The following is a 17,486-nucleotide window of genomic DNA, read 5'->3' on the forward strand; positions in this document are numbered from 1 at the left end:
TAAAATGTAATTTATATCTCAGCACACATACAGAGTCTGCTGAACTAGTCCCAGAGAGCACAAAGAACAGAATTTAGTCCAGAGATGATTAGCAGCTAAGTACATTTCCTTCATGTGCTTTTTATAACCTAAACATCATCCAATGCATATGTATACCAACTAAAATTTTGGCTTGTCAACACTGCAATATTGTAATATAATAGGGAAAGAGGGTAAATACAGTCTTAAACACAGGGCGTGGGTGAGATAAATTTTGGCTACCTAATTAAAAAACAATTGGATTTTTTAAACCGTAACTTTTACATCGCTACATACACAGCTGCCTGTTAGATCCATTTTCAAATACTGTAGCAAAACATAAAGAAAAGCACCAGTGGAAACTTCAGCTCCACACCATGTGTTCAGTAGTGGGAACACTTAGGAAAGGAGAAAGCTCTGCACCTTCTGAGGTCATTTTCCTTCTAAGTCCCCCAGCATTCAGATGTCAGCATTCAGTTGCAAGAGTCTGGCCTCTTGCTGAACAAGACTGCCACATGTGGATAACAGGAAACCGCAAATTTTTTTTCAGTTTAAATACAAAGATTATTGCAATATAGAATTAAAATGTTTCCTTTTTTTTTTTTTTTTCTAGACTATTGTCAGATTTAGGTCTACCACAAAATAAAACAAAACTCGTTTTCATCATTTTGTCATTATTCCACTAAGACACATGAAACACCAGTTTTCAATTGAGTGCTGTTATTCCCTGTTCAACTCACAATCTTCACTGTTTTGGATGCTGAGGGATCTTACGCTCAGGCAACAGCACAATTTAATATCAGTCTCTGTACTAGTTGACAGTCATTTATCACTTCCTACCCAGGTATACACATCAAAGCAAATCCTAAATCCACAACCTGGGACTGGGTCCACGCAGAAACATGACAGGACATACAACAAGAGACTCCTATTTAACCTATCATGGGTTAAAAAGCAGAGGAGACTTTACCACAGATTACTGGCAATGTAACGGACAAGCAACACATTCTCGTTGACTAGACAACCAAAATGTTCACTTCTTAACAGGAAACATGGACTATTCAATTGCATGGATAACCAGTACTGTCCAGTCCTTGAAACTTGTAACTTTCGTGATCTCACTCTGTCGGCACCCAGGAGATACTTCAATTTTATGGCCTCTGAATGTACAACCCGGTAACAATTCTGACCTTGGCTATTAAAGTATTGTGTTGAAACAATCAATGGCTGCTGCTGCCATACCCAAGAGTTACTGTACACAGATCTCCTGTTTCCAACCTCACAAGATTCAAAGGGAGCAGACAATGTAGGTGCATATTTATTTCCTAACATATAGATGTGTTTTCAGCAGTTGTACATCAGTGTAACTCTATTAAAATCAATTACTTGATTTTGGTTTATGACCATGTTCTTCCTGATTCCAAAATTCCACAATAAGATTATTTTTCAGTAATTAAATGTGCCCTAACTACAAACTGGGAGTATGGACAAATAGAAGCTACAGGACTTTGTGCTATAAACTGTTTATGACACTTAGACCCAGTAAGATGATCATTCTTCTATAGCTGTCAAAACAAACACTGATTCACGTATGCTCATTGCTCAACAGCTGGCTATTTTAGATTTAGATCAATACACAACCGATGGGCTATGTAACTACAAGGGAAGACAGAAGCATTATAAAAAGGTTGAGTTGGTATGTCGTATCATCATGAATTGAGATGTCTCTGTATTTAATTTGTAAAAATTGTATGTCTTCAGACACATGATAAACACAAAGCACAATTTAATATGCTGCAAAATGTTTTCTTACGAAAATTTCTATGACTGCTGAGAATTTCAGCAGTAACATACAGGAAACACTGGACAAAACTGTGAATGCTTCACTCCCAATTTTGCAAGTTTTCACCCCTGGAAATATTGATTTTTAGCTGAGGATTTTTTTTTTTTTTTTAAGACAAGAGATTTTATACAATGATTCTAGCTACTCCAACCAAAGTTTGATAAAATATCTTTAAATATCTAATCTAATTTAAACAATAATTCACTGTTTAAAAATACAGTGACATTTCCTGCCTTGGTCCACATTTAATACAATTGAAAGAAACTGAGCACTACCAGTTCTCCATTGCTATATTTAATATAATGGAGAATCATGCAACTACAGTAGAGAAACTTCTACTCTGAAAGGGTTTATGGACCACAGTGATCTCTCTTTTTCCTAGAAGTAACACCTTTATACTGAAATAGCTGCTGTTCCTTACCTGAAAAGAGTTCATGAATCGAAGTGAAGGTGGCAGAGAGGTGGTACTCAAACCCAGTATCAGCAATAATTCCAAACATGTTTCTGATGGAAACTTTAGAGGATGAACTCCAATATCATTTTCCCATGCATCAGCAAGGCTATAAAGTTAAAAAAAAAAAAATCATTTTCATTCTCTTAAAATGTATCTAAAACTCGGGTTTCAATTAAGTATTATAATGTGTCATAGTATTGTGATAAAACATTTTCTTCACATCTTCCCTGTAAAAGTCACAGATAAGTGTGTTTTACCAGACATACAAGGTGCATTAAGAGTACATTTCCCGTATCACCAATCTTACAAAAGGATATGTTTCTAATTAAAAGTCTGATTATTTCTGAACCAAAGTTCATCTGCCACTGTCAATTTCCCATCACATGTTTTTACATATGAAGTATTCTATATAGAACATAATGCATCCACTTCTAATTTTGTTTCTAGAAAGAAAAGACAGGTCAGACACTTCCGAAAAGACAGGTCAGAAATCATTTTCAAAATTGATGTTTATAATGCTCTCGCTGGAACCTTACTAACAGTCTACACAAGGCAAAAACTCAATCCCCGTTCATTTTATACAGCTTCCTGCTTTAGATGTTATTAAAATAATTAAGATTTCTAGAGCTAGTCATAAAAACAACATTCTGAAAGCACATTTCCATAAACTGTTCCTGCTACCACATGCTGAAGAAAAAGATCAGCTCAACGAGATTAACTCAAAACACAGAAACGTTCCACTTCCTATTGTTCAGGCTTGTTTCTTCCTTAATGCACAAACTGATTGATCAGTGATGCAGTTAGTTTAATAACCTTATCTGAGCAGCTAGTACCAGACACTCCAGAGCAAGATGAATGGCGATTATTCTCAGCAGGTCCGAGAGCAACATTTTGGAAGACAATGCTTGCTACCCTACCATGTCCAAGACTTCACTATTTCAATAATTTTAGCATCAGCTCTCACTTTTAAATTCCTCCAACTCTTCTGGAAATATATTACTCTGACTGAACCACTGTTCATGAACATATAATCTTGTTTCAGTATCCCATCTAGAAATAGCTGCATTTTTTTAATCACCTAAAAGAGTAGGCATCACCATTCAGCATGGTGCAAACGCAGCAAATACTCTCTTCACAACATCTGTGTCCTTTTGGATGGTTCTCATTCTCTGAAGCCTCTCAAACCCACCAATTCTCTGTAAAGTCCTGCTTCTCAGATACAGGGTTGCATATACAGGTTTTGTACATACACTTCCACTATTAACTCTTCCTAGCACCTTCTTAGGAGACAAAGATGTTCTAATTAGCATAATCTACACATCTATCTTCAAAGAGTGGGTGTATTTTCACTTTCTTACCTCCATTTGTCTGAAACTGGCCTCTTGAATTTTAATATTTCTTTCTTTCTTAATCTTTACATTTTTTTCTTCCTACCTCATTTATCTATGGATATGTAAGAATCCACTTCTGCTTCAATACACAGAAACAAGACACATTAATGCACACAAGGTCAGAGGGGCTTCCATCTCCCTAAAAAAGGAGTGGTTTATCTCTTTTCTTCTTTTAAATCCACAATAAAAGACAAAGATAATTATACCACTCCTAAATTATCAAACGTACCATGTCTTTTCTCAACCCTCACCAAAGTGAGTGGGTCACTTTCACATTAGGAGGTCTAAACTGTACATGGAAAGAAGGAGGAAAGAAATCTGGGCCAGGCACCCTCTGGCACTTCTAATGGCAGTTGCATCACTTAAGGTCTCCACACATGGCTGAGACCATCCATACCAAAGCACAGAGGAAAAAACCTGCTGCCCATGAACAGCCTTTATAACATGGACACTTAAACTGAGCCAGATGGATCAGGAAAAGCTGCTTAAAGCTATCATAAAAAAGCCTGTCTGCTAGGACAGGAAGGTGAGCAGTTTAGAACTGGAGTATTTTCACTATTGAAAGGTATACACCTCTAATGAAGCCCCAAATACTTTGTCTAATTGAAAGGAAGCAGGATTCTTTCAAAAGACTATGCAAATGGACAAGCCCAGCAAAGGCAGCCTTAAGTGGTCCAGAGATTCTGTAAATGCTACAGGAGGAACATCTAGCCTTAGATGATAAGCACTGAGCAGCCAAGGAGTCTTGTTAACTGTAATCCAGAACTGAGTTTTATATTTCATTATAATTTGGTAACTGGATTTCCTCACATAATTAGAAACTTGCCTTTGTATGTTCCTTACTAGGTTTTGTTCTACGTTTTTTATAATCTTGTCTGGTGATACAGGCAAATTTAGGTGAAGCTAGCAAAATTGGGGTTTCAGTTTTTCAGAAATCAGCAAGTCTAAATAAAGCACTGTGCAGCACCTTCAAACACAGAGAGTTTGGAGACTGGGGGTGATATGTTAAGCATCTGGGTCTTGATGAGGTGTTTCCACAGAACAACATCCTCTCTGCAGAGAAACTTTTCAGAACTCCAAGCAATATTCAAAACATCACAACTTAGTTCAGTACTCTGATTCTATTCTTGTGTTTTGACTTGAGGATTTTTTGGAGCTGCCTCCTCATTTTAAAGTCCAACTCTTACAGCCCTGTCATGGCACTGGGGTGGGTTTTTTTTGTGGCTGTTGGCTTGTTTGGGGAAAGACTGTTTGCATAATGACATCTCGCCTAATTATACTGCAATTATTGTTTATTAATGGCTCAGTTACTAGCATTTCCTGAAACAATTCTAGTGTATTCCCTTATTACAAACAAACCATGTGTGTTCTAGCACTTACTGCTCCAGGAACTCATGTTAGGAATTAGTCTTTATGACTTGTCCTTTCATAGCATTTAACCATGTGCTTGTAGGAAGACACTGCTTCATTAGATCACGTCTCTTTGTTCTTCTTTACCCCTATTACTCTTGGGAGTATTTTTCTATAATCTTCATTGTGATGGAATGAAAGAAGAAAAACACCTATGCTTAAAACAAAAGCAAAACAAAACACAAATTCCGCCTGGTTTTCCACCTTAGTTTCACAGAACCTGTCTGTATAGAAGAGTTGTCTCACAGTACAGGAGAGAAGATTGTTTGCTTTCTGTTTACTGAAAGAGGCAGATTGGCTGATAGTGCTTCTCAGAAGAGTGAGCATCCATGGAGGACGTCTCAGCCCATCAGCTCAGTGCTTACTCCCAGACCAATTGCAAATGCCAACAGTCTGAGTTGGCCCAGAGTTTCTCAGACATGTAAACAAAACTGTGTTTTTCTCTCTTTTTTTCTTAAAAGAAAAAAAGAATAATTCAATTTGACATTAAGATAGGGTAAATTGTCAGAAGGAGTTTTTGGGAGGGCTGAGAAAGAAGATGGGAAAGAAACCAGTAGGACTCAAATATGTGCATGGTAACTCTGGATGTAGACAGGACTCTGCATTCATGTGCTTCCTTTCTCTGCTCCTTACTACCTCTACTCATCAATGAATTCTTGATTCTAAGCTTCCCTTGAGAGAAAGCAGGCTGGGACAAGCCTGTTCCTTTTGTGAGTAAAGGCAAGAGCCAGCATAATTCCCAGAGAGCATAGCACAGCTTGCTATGCTTGCTGAAAGGAATAAGGGGAAGGTAAAACAGATTAGCTGGAGGAAGGTGAGGTTAACAAGAGAAATAATGCTATTTTATGTTCTTCCTTCTGCAAACGTTCAACTTTTCCACACTTCAAAGAAGCCTTGAGATTCTGGACTTCCCAGTCTGACAGGAAAAAAAAAAAAATTACGACCCTCAGTATCAAATACAATTCATAAATTCTACACAGATTCCCCAAATCATCACAGGGTGCAAGACTGCATGTACTTTGGACTGACTTTATGACAGGTAAAATCTCACCACACATATTGACCTTGACAGTGTTTGAGGGAGATGTGAGTCAGCTTTAGAAACCAGGCTTTAAAACAGTAAGATGTAGTAAAACATACTCAGTAAAATGGTCTGAACTAGGAGCATGCTCTGAGTTAAGAAAAGGACATGTCAGAGTGAGTTTTTTCCCAGGACATTAAATCCACCTCTGTAAATCATCATCATCATCCAGTTTTGCCTGTCAGTCATCTCACCAACTAGAAACCCCAAATCATTCTAAGCATCCTGTCTGTCACTCTAGCCTTCCCATTTTCTCCCTCTTTTCTTTATCCCCTGCTTCCCCAGAACTTTTAAACTATTTCAACCATATTTTTTTAAGAAAGATCTCAAAAGGGGAAATTTCATGTTTTCCTGAAAATAGGTGTCTGAGTAGTGAGTAGTTACTTCACGGAGAAAAGCTGCTGCTGAAGCTCAGCAACACATATACCAAATGATCAAGTGATGCTTACCTGGAACAATATTGGCATAAACTCAGTAAGATAACATTTCTATCTAGCACAACCAACTACCACAAGCAAAGTAAACACATTCCTCATAGCCTACCATACTCCCTAAATGAGTGAGCCATATTGAAAGACTTGGTGCTTTTATTTAAGTGCACTCAATTTTTTGAGTTCAGAACAACTGGAAAAGAAAACCTCTTAAGTTTTGGGGCAGGAAGAAAGGTTGGTGATAATGGAACTGATTTCCCATAAGAACAAGAGTCAGAACTCTTGCCAGTGTTATCCAAACTTGAGATGAAGCCTCGGCAGATTAAAGTGACACCTCAAACTCACCCCTTCTGTTTCATCTACAAGATATACATTAGTCTCATCCATGAAAACACAATAAACAGACATAAGATTAAAAGATGTAATTAAAGCCTTCATAAAACTTTCATTTTGACAAAGACAGAACTGTATACGATGAATGCTAATCAAACTTTTTGTTTAATGTATTTCTGGCATACATTTCAGAACTGAAGTAGTACTGAAAGTGAACAGCGTAAAATTCTACTCAAAGGGCAAGATACTTGGCTACTGTGCACAATGCTGATACAAAGTAACTATGTGCTAAACTGTCAGAATGGAGCATTCAGAACAGATATGAAATAAAAATGGAAGGCTAGGACTATCTTCCCCCTTGTCCTTCTAAGAAATGTGTTGTTTGAAGGAGAAATCTAGAGCATGATATGGTTGTCAAGTTCCCATAACCAGTCTAAGAATTACAGCTAGGAAAAGTCCTATAGTAGTATGTGAAAGATATTTTAAAAAATGAAGTGGCATTTTCAAAGCTGTTTAGCTGTCAATAATGGGAAATCCAGGGAAATTTGGATTTTATTTTTTTTTTTAAAGCAAACATTATCTGAAATTCAACCAATTAATTCTGAAAGCAGAGATAATAAAAACTTGAAAACAACTACTCAGATAAGACTACAGATAAGACAATTACTTCTCCAGCAGAAGAAATTGATCACAACGTTTTCAGATAAGAACATTTGATTCATTGTGCATCAGAGAATGGTATTTCTCCACTGCTCCAATTGATCCCAATGAATTTTTAAAATGCCTACATAACAGCATTTGAAAATTGTGTCTTTAAAAGCAAAGTTTAAGACACCAAAATCATGCAACACATTTATTTAATAATTCCTTGATAACAGTACTAGCAAACAAACACAGTCATCCATCAGTTCACTAAACCGATCAATAATGTCCTACGTCTTCATAAAAACCTCAATATTCACAGCATTTCAGTGATGCAAGAGAAATCTTTGTATTTGAAAACCAGGAAAAAATTATAAGGATTCTCACAATATTTTGAAAAAGTGGGCCCAACTTCTCACTAGATTGCATTTCTTTCAAAAAAAGTCTCTTGCATCAGTGCCAAGGCCATTTTACCAGTAATAATTACCCTCCATTGTGCATGAGATTCACTTCAAAATACAACTGTCTCAGCAACAAAGTAAGTCTGCTTTTGAAGCGGAACAGGTAAGCCTTTTTAACCTTTATTTGCTTTCCAGAGCACCCCCATCACCACCTCTGATTTACCAGGCTAGTTCTAAAAATAAATACATTAAATAAATACATTAGTCTAAGGTAGTCTACAGCAATCAAAACTGGAAAACGAAAAAGCTCTTACTCAGAGTCCTACTCAGTGTTACTACCAAGGCACTGGATTAACTTGACTTGATTAGTTACGATCTAGACAAATGCGCTCTGCGTTTAGGGCTCCAAATGCTCTGAAACCCTTGAAGGGGATTACTATGTTAGGTATGGCTTCAGTGTTTTGCTGAATCAAGGCCATGCTGAAGAATCCAATATAAAAGCTGACAGAAGCTCAGCCCTGACTCTCAGAGTTCAATGAATGCTGTTAAAGCTGCCCTTTCTGTGAGCTACAACTCTGATATAAGTGACAGATGACTTTACTGAACCAAAGGACAAACCTGCTAAATTAAATAACTATTTGTAAAAATGATTTAATCTAAAACCAATTCTAAATTATGGTTGATGATGTGTCTATATACTTAATACACCGGGAGGCTAAGTTATTTATACTTTTAATTATCCTTGCAGTGATCTAAAAATGACACAAAAATCAATGCATGCTCATTAGCTACTAAACTCTTGCCAAAATTTGAATAATATGCAACACTAACAACTGCAGTGCTTCCACAGCCTACAGCAAATTCTTCTGGAAAAAAACTTTCTTTACAGAATGACTGCTTCCCTCCTAAAACAAACATCTGCAGTCTTGTTCTAATACCATTCATTATTCATCCTCGATAGCTGGGAGTGTCAAGTGTGAATTCTGAGCAAATCTTCCCTGAGATATTTACTAGTTGCATGGTATCCCAAACCAACAGGTATTAAGTCTCTCATAAGAGACAACAGAGGGAAGAACAGAAATTTAACCCACTGGTGTCCTTGAAAGGAAATGATTAAAAAAAAATAGGAATGTATCAAGGGAAGAAGACAAGAGAGCAGTGATCCAGGGACCTAAATGAGGAAGTGCCTTTTTACATTTTTTGCCATGGACAAAGTGTCCAACAACAGAAGCTGCATCTCTAACTTTTAAATCTTCATTTTTTCCAGTGCATCACTATGAAGGTTTCAGAGGATGAAGGTTTCACAGGATGAAGGTTTATCTAACTGAATTTCTTTCTATACATTCAAGTATTCTTAAATACTCTCTCCTGTAAAGCATTCTTACAAGCAAGTTACTGATATATAATCCTTATAATAAAGTTAATTCATATACATAGTATATAGTATATAGTATATAGTATATAGTATATAGTATATAGTATATAGTATATAGTACATATACTTTAATATTGTATATATAAGTATATAATTATTATAATTTATGATGATATACAATTATGCATATTTCAATACATTAATATAAATAGATATAATAGTTGTATACACAAACACAAAACCATTATTAACAGTCTTCTGTCTTTTTTCAAAGTAATACATACTTTGAATGAAAAATTAATGCGCTTCTGAAGTCTGGTCAAAAAGTTATCTAGAAACCCACTACAAAAACAATTTGGTGGGCTTAAAATACCTTGCCCTACAAAATGTAAGTCCTTCTTGAACTTTCTGTGTGTCACCATTTGAAAAGGACAAGTTATTTAATACTAACAAGAAAGGCTTATAATGAAAATTCAAATTTAACCTCACTAGAGAACTGTCTGCCCACTGCCATAATATTTTTCAGAAGGGCTGACTTGAGAAGTATCAATTGTTCCTGTAATATTTCAAAGGGCCTTTTAAGTTAAATTATGCTATTTACTCCAATGAAAGCTTTTGTGATTGAAAATCAATATTCCACATGCATTTCTCATTTCTAATTCTAGCATAGACTAAATAACTCATGCTAAAAGGTACACTAAAAGACAGCGGATTAAATGATTTTGTTTGCATTAGACAACTGCATATGAATCTCAATTACATCTATTTTTTTGTTTTACTTTAATTTTTATTATTATGTTACTACTTCTCAATATGTTTTGATTATTTTAAACTGTTTAAGTGAAGTCAGAGAGAGAAGGAAAAGCTGCCTATCTCAACCTGTAAGTACAGGTTGAATTCTCTTTCTTTTGTTTCACGTTACCCAACATTTTGACTAGACTCAACTGTTCTATATTGACATAAAAGTAACTACAATGGTTTTGATACAGTTATTAAAAAATGCCGTTAGCACAAATAAAGCCTGTGTATAGCCCATAGAATTCAAATTTTTTTAACCTCAAAGTGGTAAAGGGCTGTACTGGGTCTAGCTGAGCTGGAATTGGTTTTCTCTAGCAGCCCTCATGGAGCTGTGTTTTATGCTGGGAGCTGGCAGGGTGTTGATGGCACCCTGGTGGTGTGGCTACTGCTGAGCAGTGCTTACACAGCACCGAGGCTCTTTCCGACATTTCCCCCCAGTGGGACGGGGTGGGCAAGATCTTGGGAGGGGAGGACAGCTGACCCCAGCTGACCAAAGGGATATTCCAGACCATGTGACGTCTGCTCAGTATAAAGCTGGGAGAAAGGAGGAAGGGGGTGGGGTCACCCTTGGTCCTCCGAGGCAACCACTACGCGTATGGGAGCCCTGCTCCTGAGAAGGCCCGACAGCGCCTCTTCATGGGAAGGAGAAAATAAATCTGTTCTGTGTGCGGACCTTTGCTTCGCTTTGCTTATATTAAAACTGCTTTTGTTTTACCTGCAAGGGTTGGTCCATCTTATTTTCTTTCTCCTCTTTGCCCTGTTGAGAAAACAAGGGGAAAGGGGGGGAAGTGACAGAGCGACTTGGTGGATACCTGACATTTAGCCAAAGTCAAACCACCACAAGGGCAAAACCAGAAAACCAAACAACTGTGTTAGCATATTGTGCCAAGACAGACAAGTTTACAAGATTATTGATCTGAAGCAGAGAAAGTTACCTCAACATAATGCAACTTTTTGCATGGAAATAAATCTTGAGATTTTAATCCTGTCCAGGAGTAACTTTGCCTTGAAGCATGCAATTTCAAAGTAATGCTCAACATACTTCTCCAGACTAAAGATTTTTGGGTGTTCACCAACTGCTTTTCTACACTGCCTTCCCTTCTCCAGCTGGCTGCTATGCAATTTCAAAAGCATTAATTTTAAGTTGCAAACCTTATCACCCATAAAATATTTTCATTCCACTGCAAAACAGCACCAACTGCACAGTCTCTGAAGAAGACTTCAGCTGCAAGAATCACTGAAATAAAGTTTAAACATCTGAGGGAAGGATTAGCAGGTATTCATCTATTCTGCAACCTTTAAGTTGAAGATTCATAATATCTAAAATGAAGGCATGAAAAGCTAAACCAAGTGACAGTAAAGCACACATGTTCAATGGGACACCTAGATGTGCGGGTACACGAACACGTTGAAATGTACTAAACTTAAAATTCATTACAGTACTCAAACCATGCACAGATGGTCAATGAGTATAAGTAAGACATTATCCTCTTTATTTAGTTTCAGCACTAGGTAAGCAAAAATAGGCTGATTAAGGAATCAGGAGAAAAGTGAATTTTCATTTGGGGGGAACTGATCTTGGATATAAAGTCCCAAGCTTGCCAGGTGTCCTGGTTCAGCTAGGATAGGGTTAAGTTTCCGCAACGGAGAGGGGGAAGGGATCTCCAGCCAGGTTATTCATACCATGCTGACATCAGGTCTTTTTTCCTTTGTGGCTTTGGTCACGGGGAGCACGGGGCTGTCTGTAACCATTGCGGTATTTCTCTGTATATCTTTTGTCTTGTTCACTGTTATTACTGTTTATTGCTGTTATCATTGCTACTGTTGTTGTTCAGATTGTTTATTACACTGTTGGATTAAATTTCTTCTTATTTTAACCCGGGGTTTGTGCCCTACTTGTGTCTGAGGGTGGGGGAGGGACAACAGCAACATGGTCGGCAGTCCTGGCAGGGCCTAAACCAACACACCAGGTACTTCCCAGGATATGTCCTACCAGCAAAACCACAGTGAATAAAGGTACAGCAGCAGCAACTATATCCACAGAGTCAACCCATAATAGTAACTGCCTGTGCGGAGAGAAATTCTTTCTTCATTCATCTGCAAAATCAAGAGTTTGGGCAAAAGCCGAAGCTGTAAAAGCAGAAAACTACAACAAATTTTCATCAGTTACAATGAAGTTCTGCTTTAGAGCACTTGACAGAGGAATACAAGCTCATGGACAAAACGTCTCCTGATGGACTTGTGATGCTCAAACACATATAGAAATAGTAATAAGAAAACATGGCAAACAGAATTAAACAGATTCACAATATATTTCCTTGAATCTACTTTTTAAAATTCCCTACATCATTTTTGACTAGCTGGGTTCAAGAGCAAAACTCACACGTTAATTTAGAAGTTCTCCTAGAAACCCAAGAAACGCACAGGAGCTGAGCTCTTGCTGGGCGTTGCCTAAAGTCTGCTGCGACTGCTCTTGAACATCCACGTTACACAGAATTGCTGGCACAGCTCCAAAGTACAATGTAATTGCAAGACTTCTGAGCAACAAACCGACGTAGTCCCACTAAATGGAGAAGAAAAATTACTCTCGTGATAACTGCATGGCCAATGCTTTAGAATGTGCTTCTTCACTTTAATGGTTGTGTTAAGGCTTCAAGCTGCAGTTTTTGAATGTCTTAGTGCATCCCAGGTGGAAAGAATTCAAATAATTTTTCTGAAAACAGTAATGATCAGATTGCTGTAGCCAGATCACTGCTACTCCACCGTAGTGGAGGATGGCATTGCTGATGGCCATCACCATCTAGACTAGAAACAGTTCTACTATGACTCTAGATTGCAGCTTTCTTGGATATTCCTACAGCTCAGAATGAAGGGATAGCTTTGCCTGCTCCTTAAAATACTTTTCATCACCTTTAGCACTTCTTGATTCCTTCCTGGATACATCTTACTCTTAATTAGAACAGATGGTTCATAATTTCCCTAATGTATGGCAATAACTGCATACTACTGTGCTGGGGATGGATGCAGAGGACACAGAGTAGTGTGCTATTGACCTATTGCTAAAAGCCTGACTGGTGCCATCCTACTTACAGGGAATATCAAATGTGAGCACCAGCACCACTGACCTAAAAAGCCTCCCTTCCCAGCATGTATCAACCAAGTACTCAAATTCTGAGGTTACTTTTTTTTTTTTAAATCTCCCAACACTTCAGGTATGTAGAAAAATAAGGACCACTGCCCTGGCAAATAGAAGTAAGCCTCCTCTAATAACTCTCATTTCCTGAAGGGTAGAAGTGCACAGTAGGGCTGTATAAAAACAAAGTACTATGTAAAATCTCCTTCACAGCAACTGCTGACATCAATATGGTTGCCCTACAGTAAACGCAAAGTAATTCCAGACAGCTCATCCTTGAAAGATACCTCTAATTTTAAGGAAGCATTTCCACCTGCTCATGAGACTAGTGATGTCTGATGGACTGGCTGCATTCCTCAGCAGACTCTTCTTGCAACTGTTGTTTTCAACCTATAGGTTTTTCTCATCAGGGGCATTAAGGATGGTCTCCTCTATATAGCCACCTGTTTTACAGAAATTGTGGGAAAAGCATCATTCAGACCATTTCTCTCCAAAATTGTCCACTGTGTTCAAAAGTCAGAGGCAGGAGAAGGAGGGTGGGGATAAATGGAAAGGCAGACAGTCACACACACTTCATTTCCCCAGAGAAATAAATATTTGCCTCAGTGTGTTTCTTCCATAAACCAACATCAGGAACTTAAAAGACTCTTATCAAAGGACAATCTGCTGGTTACCTCTATTCACCCTCATCCTCTAGTGAAGCACCATAAACACAGAGGGCCTCCTTCTACTTGTGTGCACACTAGACAACATCTCCTGTACACAGCCTGCCTTCCCACGCAGCGGTGAGACAACAGGCTGTCTCTCAGCCCCTCCAGGAATCAACACTAGGCAGAAACCCCAAAGAAAACAGCAAATGTCTCAGCTTTCTCCTGGGCTATACTTCCACCAAACTCTCATACAAGAATGATTTTACAGACTCTTTTCTCCCTCCTTTCCCTCCCACAGGTTGGAAACCCCAATCAAAATACAGGATGAAGACTAAGGAAGAAGACATATTTATCAATATTGGCATGTTTTCAGTTTTGAATGCCCAGATGCTATCAATAGCACTACTCTCCTGAGGTGCCTTTACAACTCTTCATGAAACTATAACCATAAACTATGATAATTATTAGAAAGCCTTGATGAATGGGGACCTTTGCAAAGAAGAGGAAGTATATTTTCCCATTCACAGTTCCAAGAAAGGTTTCTGACACTGGCAACATAAAATTCACCTTTACTAGAGTACTTCTACCCTTAAAGATTACAGCAAATATGCAGAATTTTTCTTTTTGTGTGTGGGAATTTAAGTCTGAGGACAGAATACCCCACACAATAGGATCTGGACATGCCTGCAGAGTAAGTGAACTCAGTTTCATGAGATTGCAATGTCATTGTGTCTGATGCTTCCGTTGTGCCTCTGGATGATATACAGAACGGAAATCACATATTAAACTCTGAAATGCTGGCGGAGGAGCACTCTTACAGATTTGGTAAAAGAAAGTCAGAAGCAAAGCTTAATTCAAAACAGTAAACACTGGAAATGGCAGAAATTTACCCAAAGGAAAACTGAACGAAATAGTGTAGGTATTTATGAATGTATAATTCTCACAAAAGGAGGAATGAATAATTTCTTGAGAGAGAAAAGAACACATTTAAGTTTCTGGAAACACAGATTGCTCAGGATTTACAAAAGGAGTGAAAATGTCTAAAGCAACACTGTTGCTTTGAAAGTGTGTAACTTAAAACTTTCTAACCACACTATAGCCACTTGTAAAATATTTTTCCTAAAAATATTAGGTTCAATTTTTATCGTTTAATTAAATGGTCTAATTTTACATCACATTTTTCAGTTCTAAGCCCTCAGAAACACTTTCATTTCCTAATTACTGAAAGAAAACAAAAAGGGAGTTGAACATAAAGTATCTCATTAAATACATCCCATTTAATTCTCCTAGAGCTTCCTAGGAGAAGGCAGTAGGGAGATGCTAAACTGAGGTCCCAACAGAGGTATACATGAGTAAAAATTACCTCACAGAGACAGAACAGAGATTTGGGTGCTGAAGAACGAGGTTAAGAAATCAGATTAATTGTACAGGATAATTAATCCTCCTGCTAGGGAATGAGGCAGATCTTTTTCATCTTCTGTTTTTTTCTTCAGTGTTGCAAGTAGTTTCTTTCTAACACTGATAAAAGTTTTCCACTGCAGGTTCCTAGTACACTGAAATGGCCTTAAAATTCAAGAGGAGCCATCACTCCATTTTTCTTTTTGTATTAGTACTTAATAGTAACTTTGGCTTTGCGGTAAAGGGATACAGAGGAAAGAACCTTCATACTTCTCTCTATGATTTCAGTTTTGGGTTTATCAAATTCTCTTCATTTTTAAAGTGCATGGACTGTCTGAAGAGCAGCTTTGCTCTGCATGGCTAAACATAGAAAAGTTTTTGTCTTTAATAAGTCTTAGATAAATAATCCCAAATCCCAGTGGGCCTTGTTAAAGCAACATCATAAATTTTTTACACTTCCTTATGAGTTTGGAAAAAAATAAATTGTCTACATATCAGTCTGAGCTCATGCTGACTAATGTGGCCTTAGGGAAGGGACTGTTGAAATTCATGTGTCTAGCCAGTAGAAATGGATTTATAGATGCAATTATGATAAATCAATATAAGTTTATTAAGTAATGATTAATTTTTTAAAAAAAATTAGTAGCTACAGCTGAAAATGGAAGACATGCAGAACCAATGCTTAGACACTGCAAAGCTGATACGACCTGTTGGTTCTGTGCATTGTGAAAACACTGGGAGGTATTCGCATCACTCAGTTTAGGTACGCAGTGACCTCACTGATGAGCAGGGATGAGACAGTCGATGAAGATACCAGTCCCAGCTGTTGACCCTGCCTGGACATCTGAACTGCTTATCATTCATTTCCTAAACTGCCACGGTTCATGGTGCAGTGTCTTGAAGCAATCCAAAATTGGCAACAATTTACCTTCAACCATACGCTCTAAACTGCAGCAGTTGAGGACTTCACTGTCAAATGGCTCAGATGTCTGTGCTGCAAAAGCAGAGCAAACAGTTGGTACAGTAACCTCAGCTAAGACTGTGACTAAAAAGCAGGGTTGGCTTAAGCAAGACAATCTAAGTTCCTCATCTAGACTGTGCAGGGAGAGCAGTAGAGAGGTGGTATGCCCTATGGACTGGCACCAAACCCAGTAAGCAATGTGGTTTCTCCTTGTCTTGCTACTAGTGATCACACCACAGTCTCCAGTAAAGGCTCTAACCACACAAACCAAGGCAGCATGGCATTAGGCACTATGTAGAAAATACGGCCCATAACCACAGCTCACGGCTGATCTATCCATTATCCAGGACAGAGCTGCCTGCTGAAACTTATAGGCATATGATGTGAACTGTACTCATGTTAGACACCAGTATCTTCTCACCAGGTATCTCCGACTGCCTACTTCCCACTGCTCCTCACCACAGCTGTCGGATCAGCCAGCAGTGTCAATAGCAGCACCGAGTACCAGAGGGACGGTGTCTTTGATACCCTGTCCTAACAGTGTTGAAATACGTGTGCATTCAGGGCATTAGATTAGCAACAAATAGTAACACTTATTTCCTCAGCATAATCAACCAGGCAAGCAGTGAAGAAAAATTATTTTAAAAAAAAAGATCAAATGAAATTAAAGTTGAATGAACTGATGGTCTGTATGATCAGTGATGGCGCAGCACTGCTCCTGCCCTGTACCTAACGCCCTGGGATCCCTGGACACAGCATAAAGCCACTTCCCTGGATGTTCTCATCCAGGTTATTCCTACCAGCTGTGCCACATGAAGATTTGCATATGCTCCATAAACCTTAATTGCCTTTTAAAGATCTATTATACCAAGCAGGAGGCCATTTCTGAAGTTGAAATGGATTTTCAGCGCAACATAAAGATGAAAATGTTTCCTGGCCTCTGATTTTTAAACCTTCGGGTAAAACTAAATCACTTCCACAGTGCTGTTTATATTCCATGTAGAAGCATTCACAAATACCAGGCACTCCAGAACATTATGCCTGAATCCAAAGGGACAAGTTACCCTGCTGTACAAATAAAAGCTGTAATCACTGTTCACAGAAAGCTCTCAGTTTGATGCTTTAAAGCTTTTTTTTTTTTTTTCCCTGATGTACTGACTTCAGAAG

General features: G+C 38.1%; 1 protein-coding gene across 2 annotated transcripts in view; it reads right to left on the reverse strand.

The window, feature by feature from the left end:
• UBE3D (ubiquitin protein ligase E3D) overlaps window positions 1-17,486 on the reverse strand; it is a 94,618-nt gene that overhangs the window by 36,170 nt on the left and 40,962 nt on the right. The window contains exon 9 of one of the 2 annotated variants that reach the window (XM_074922699.1): window positions 2,283-2,421. The exons of the other annotated variant lie outside the window; for it this stretch is intronic. Coding sequence (XP_074778800.1) covers window positions 2,283-2,421 — 139 coding nt within the window. The remainder of the gene's footprint in view (window positions 1-2,282; window positions 2,422-17,486) is intronic. 2 annotated transcript variants of the gene reach the window in all.

The sequence above is a fragment of the Athene noctua genome, chromosome 1 (assembly GCF_965140245.1).
Source record: "Athene noctua chromosome 1, bAthNoc1.hap1.1, whole genome shotgun sequence".
NCBI lineage: Eukaryota > Metazoa > Chordata > Aves > Strigiformes > Strigidae > Athene > Athene noctua.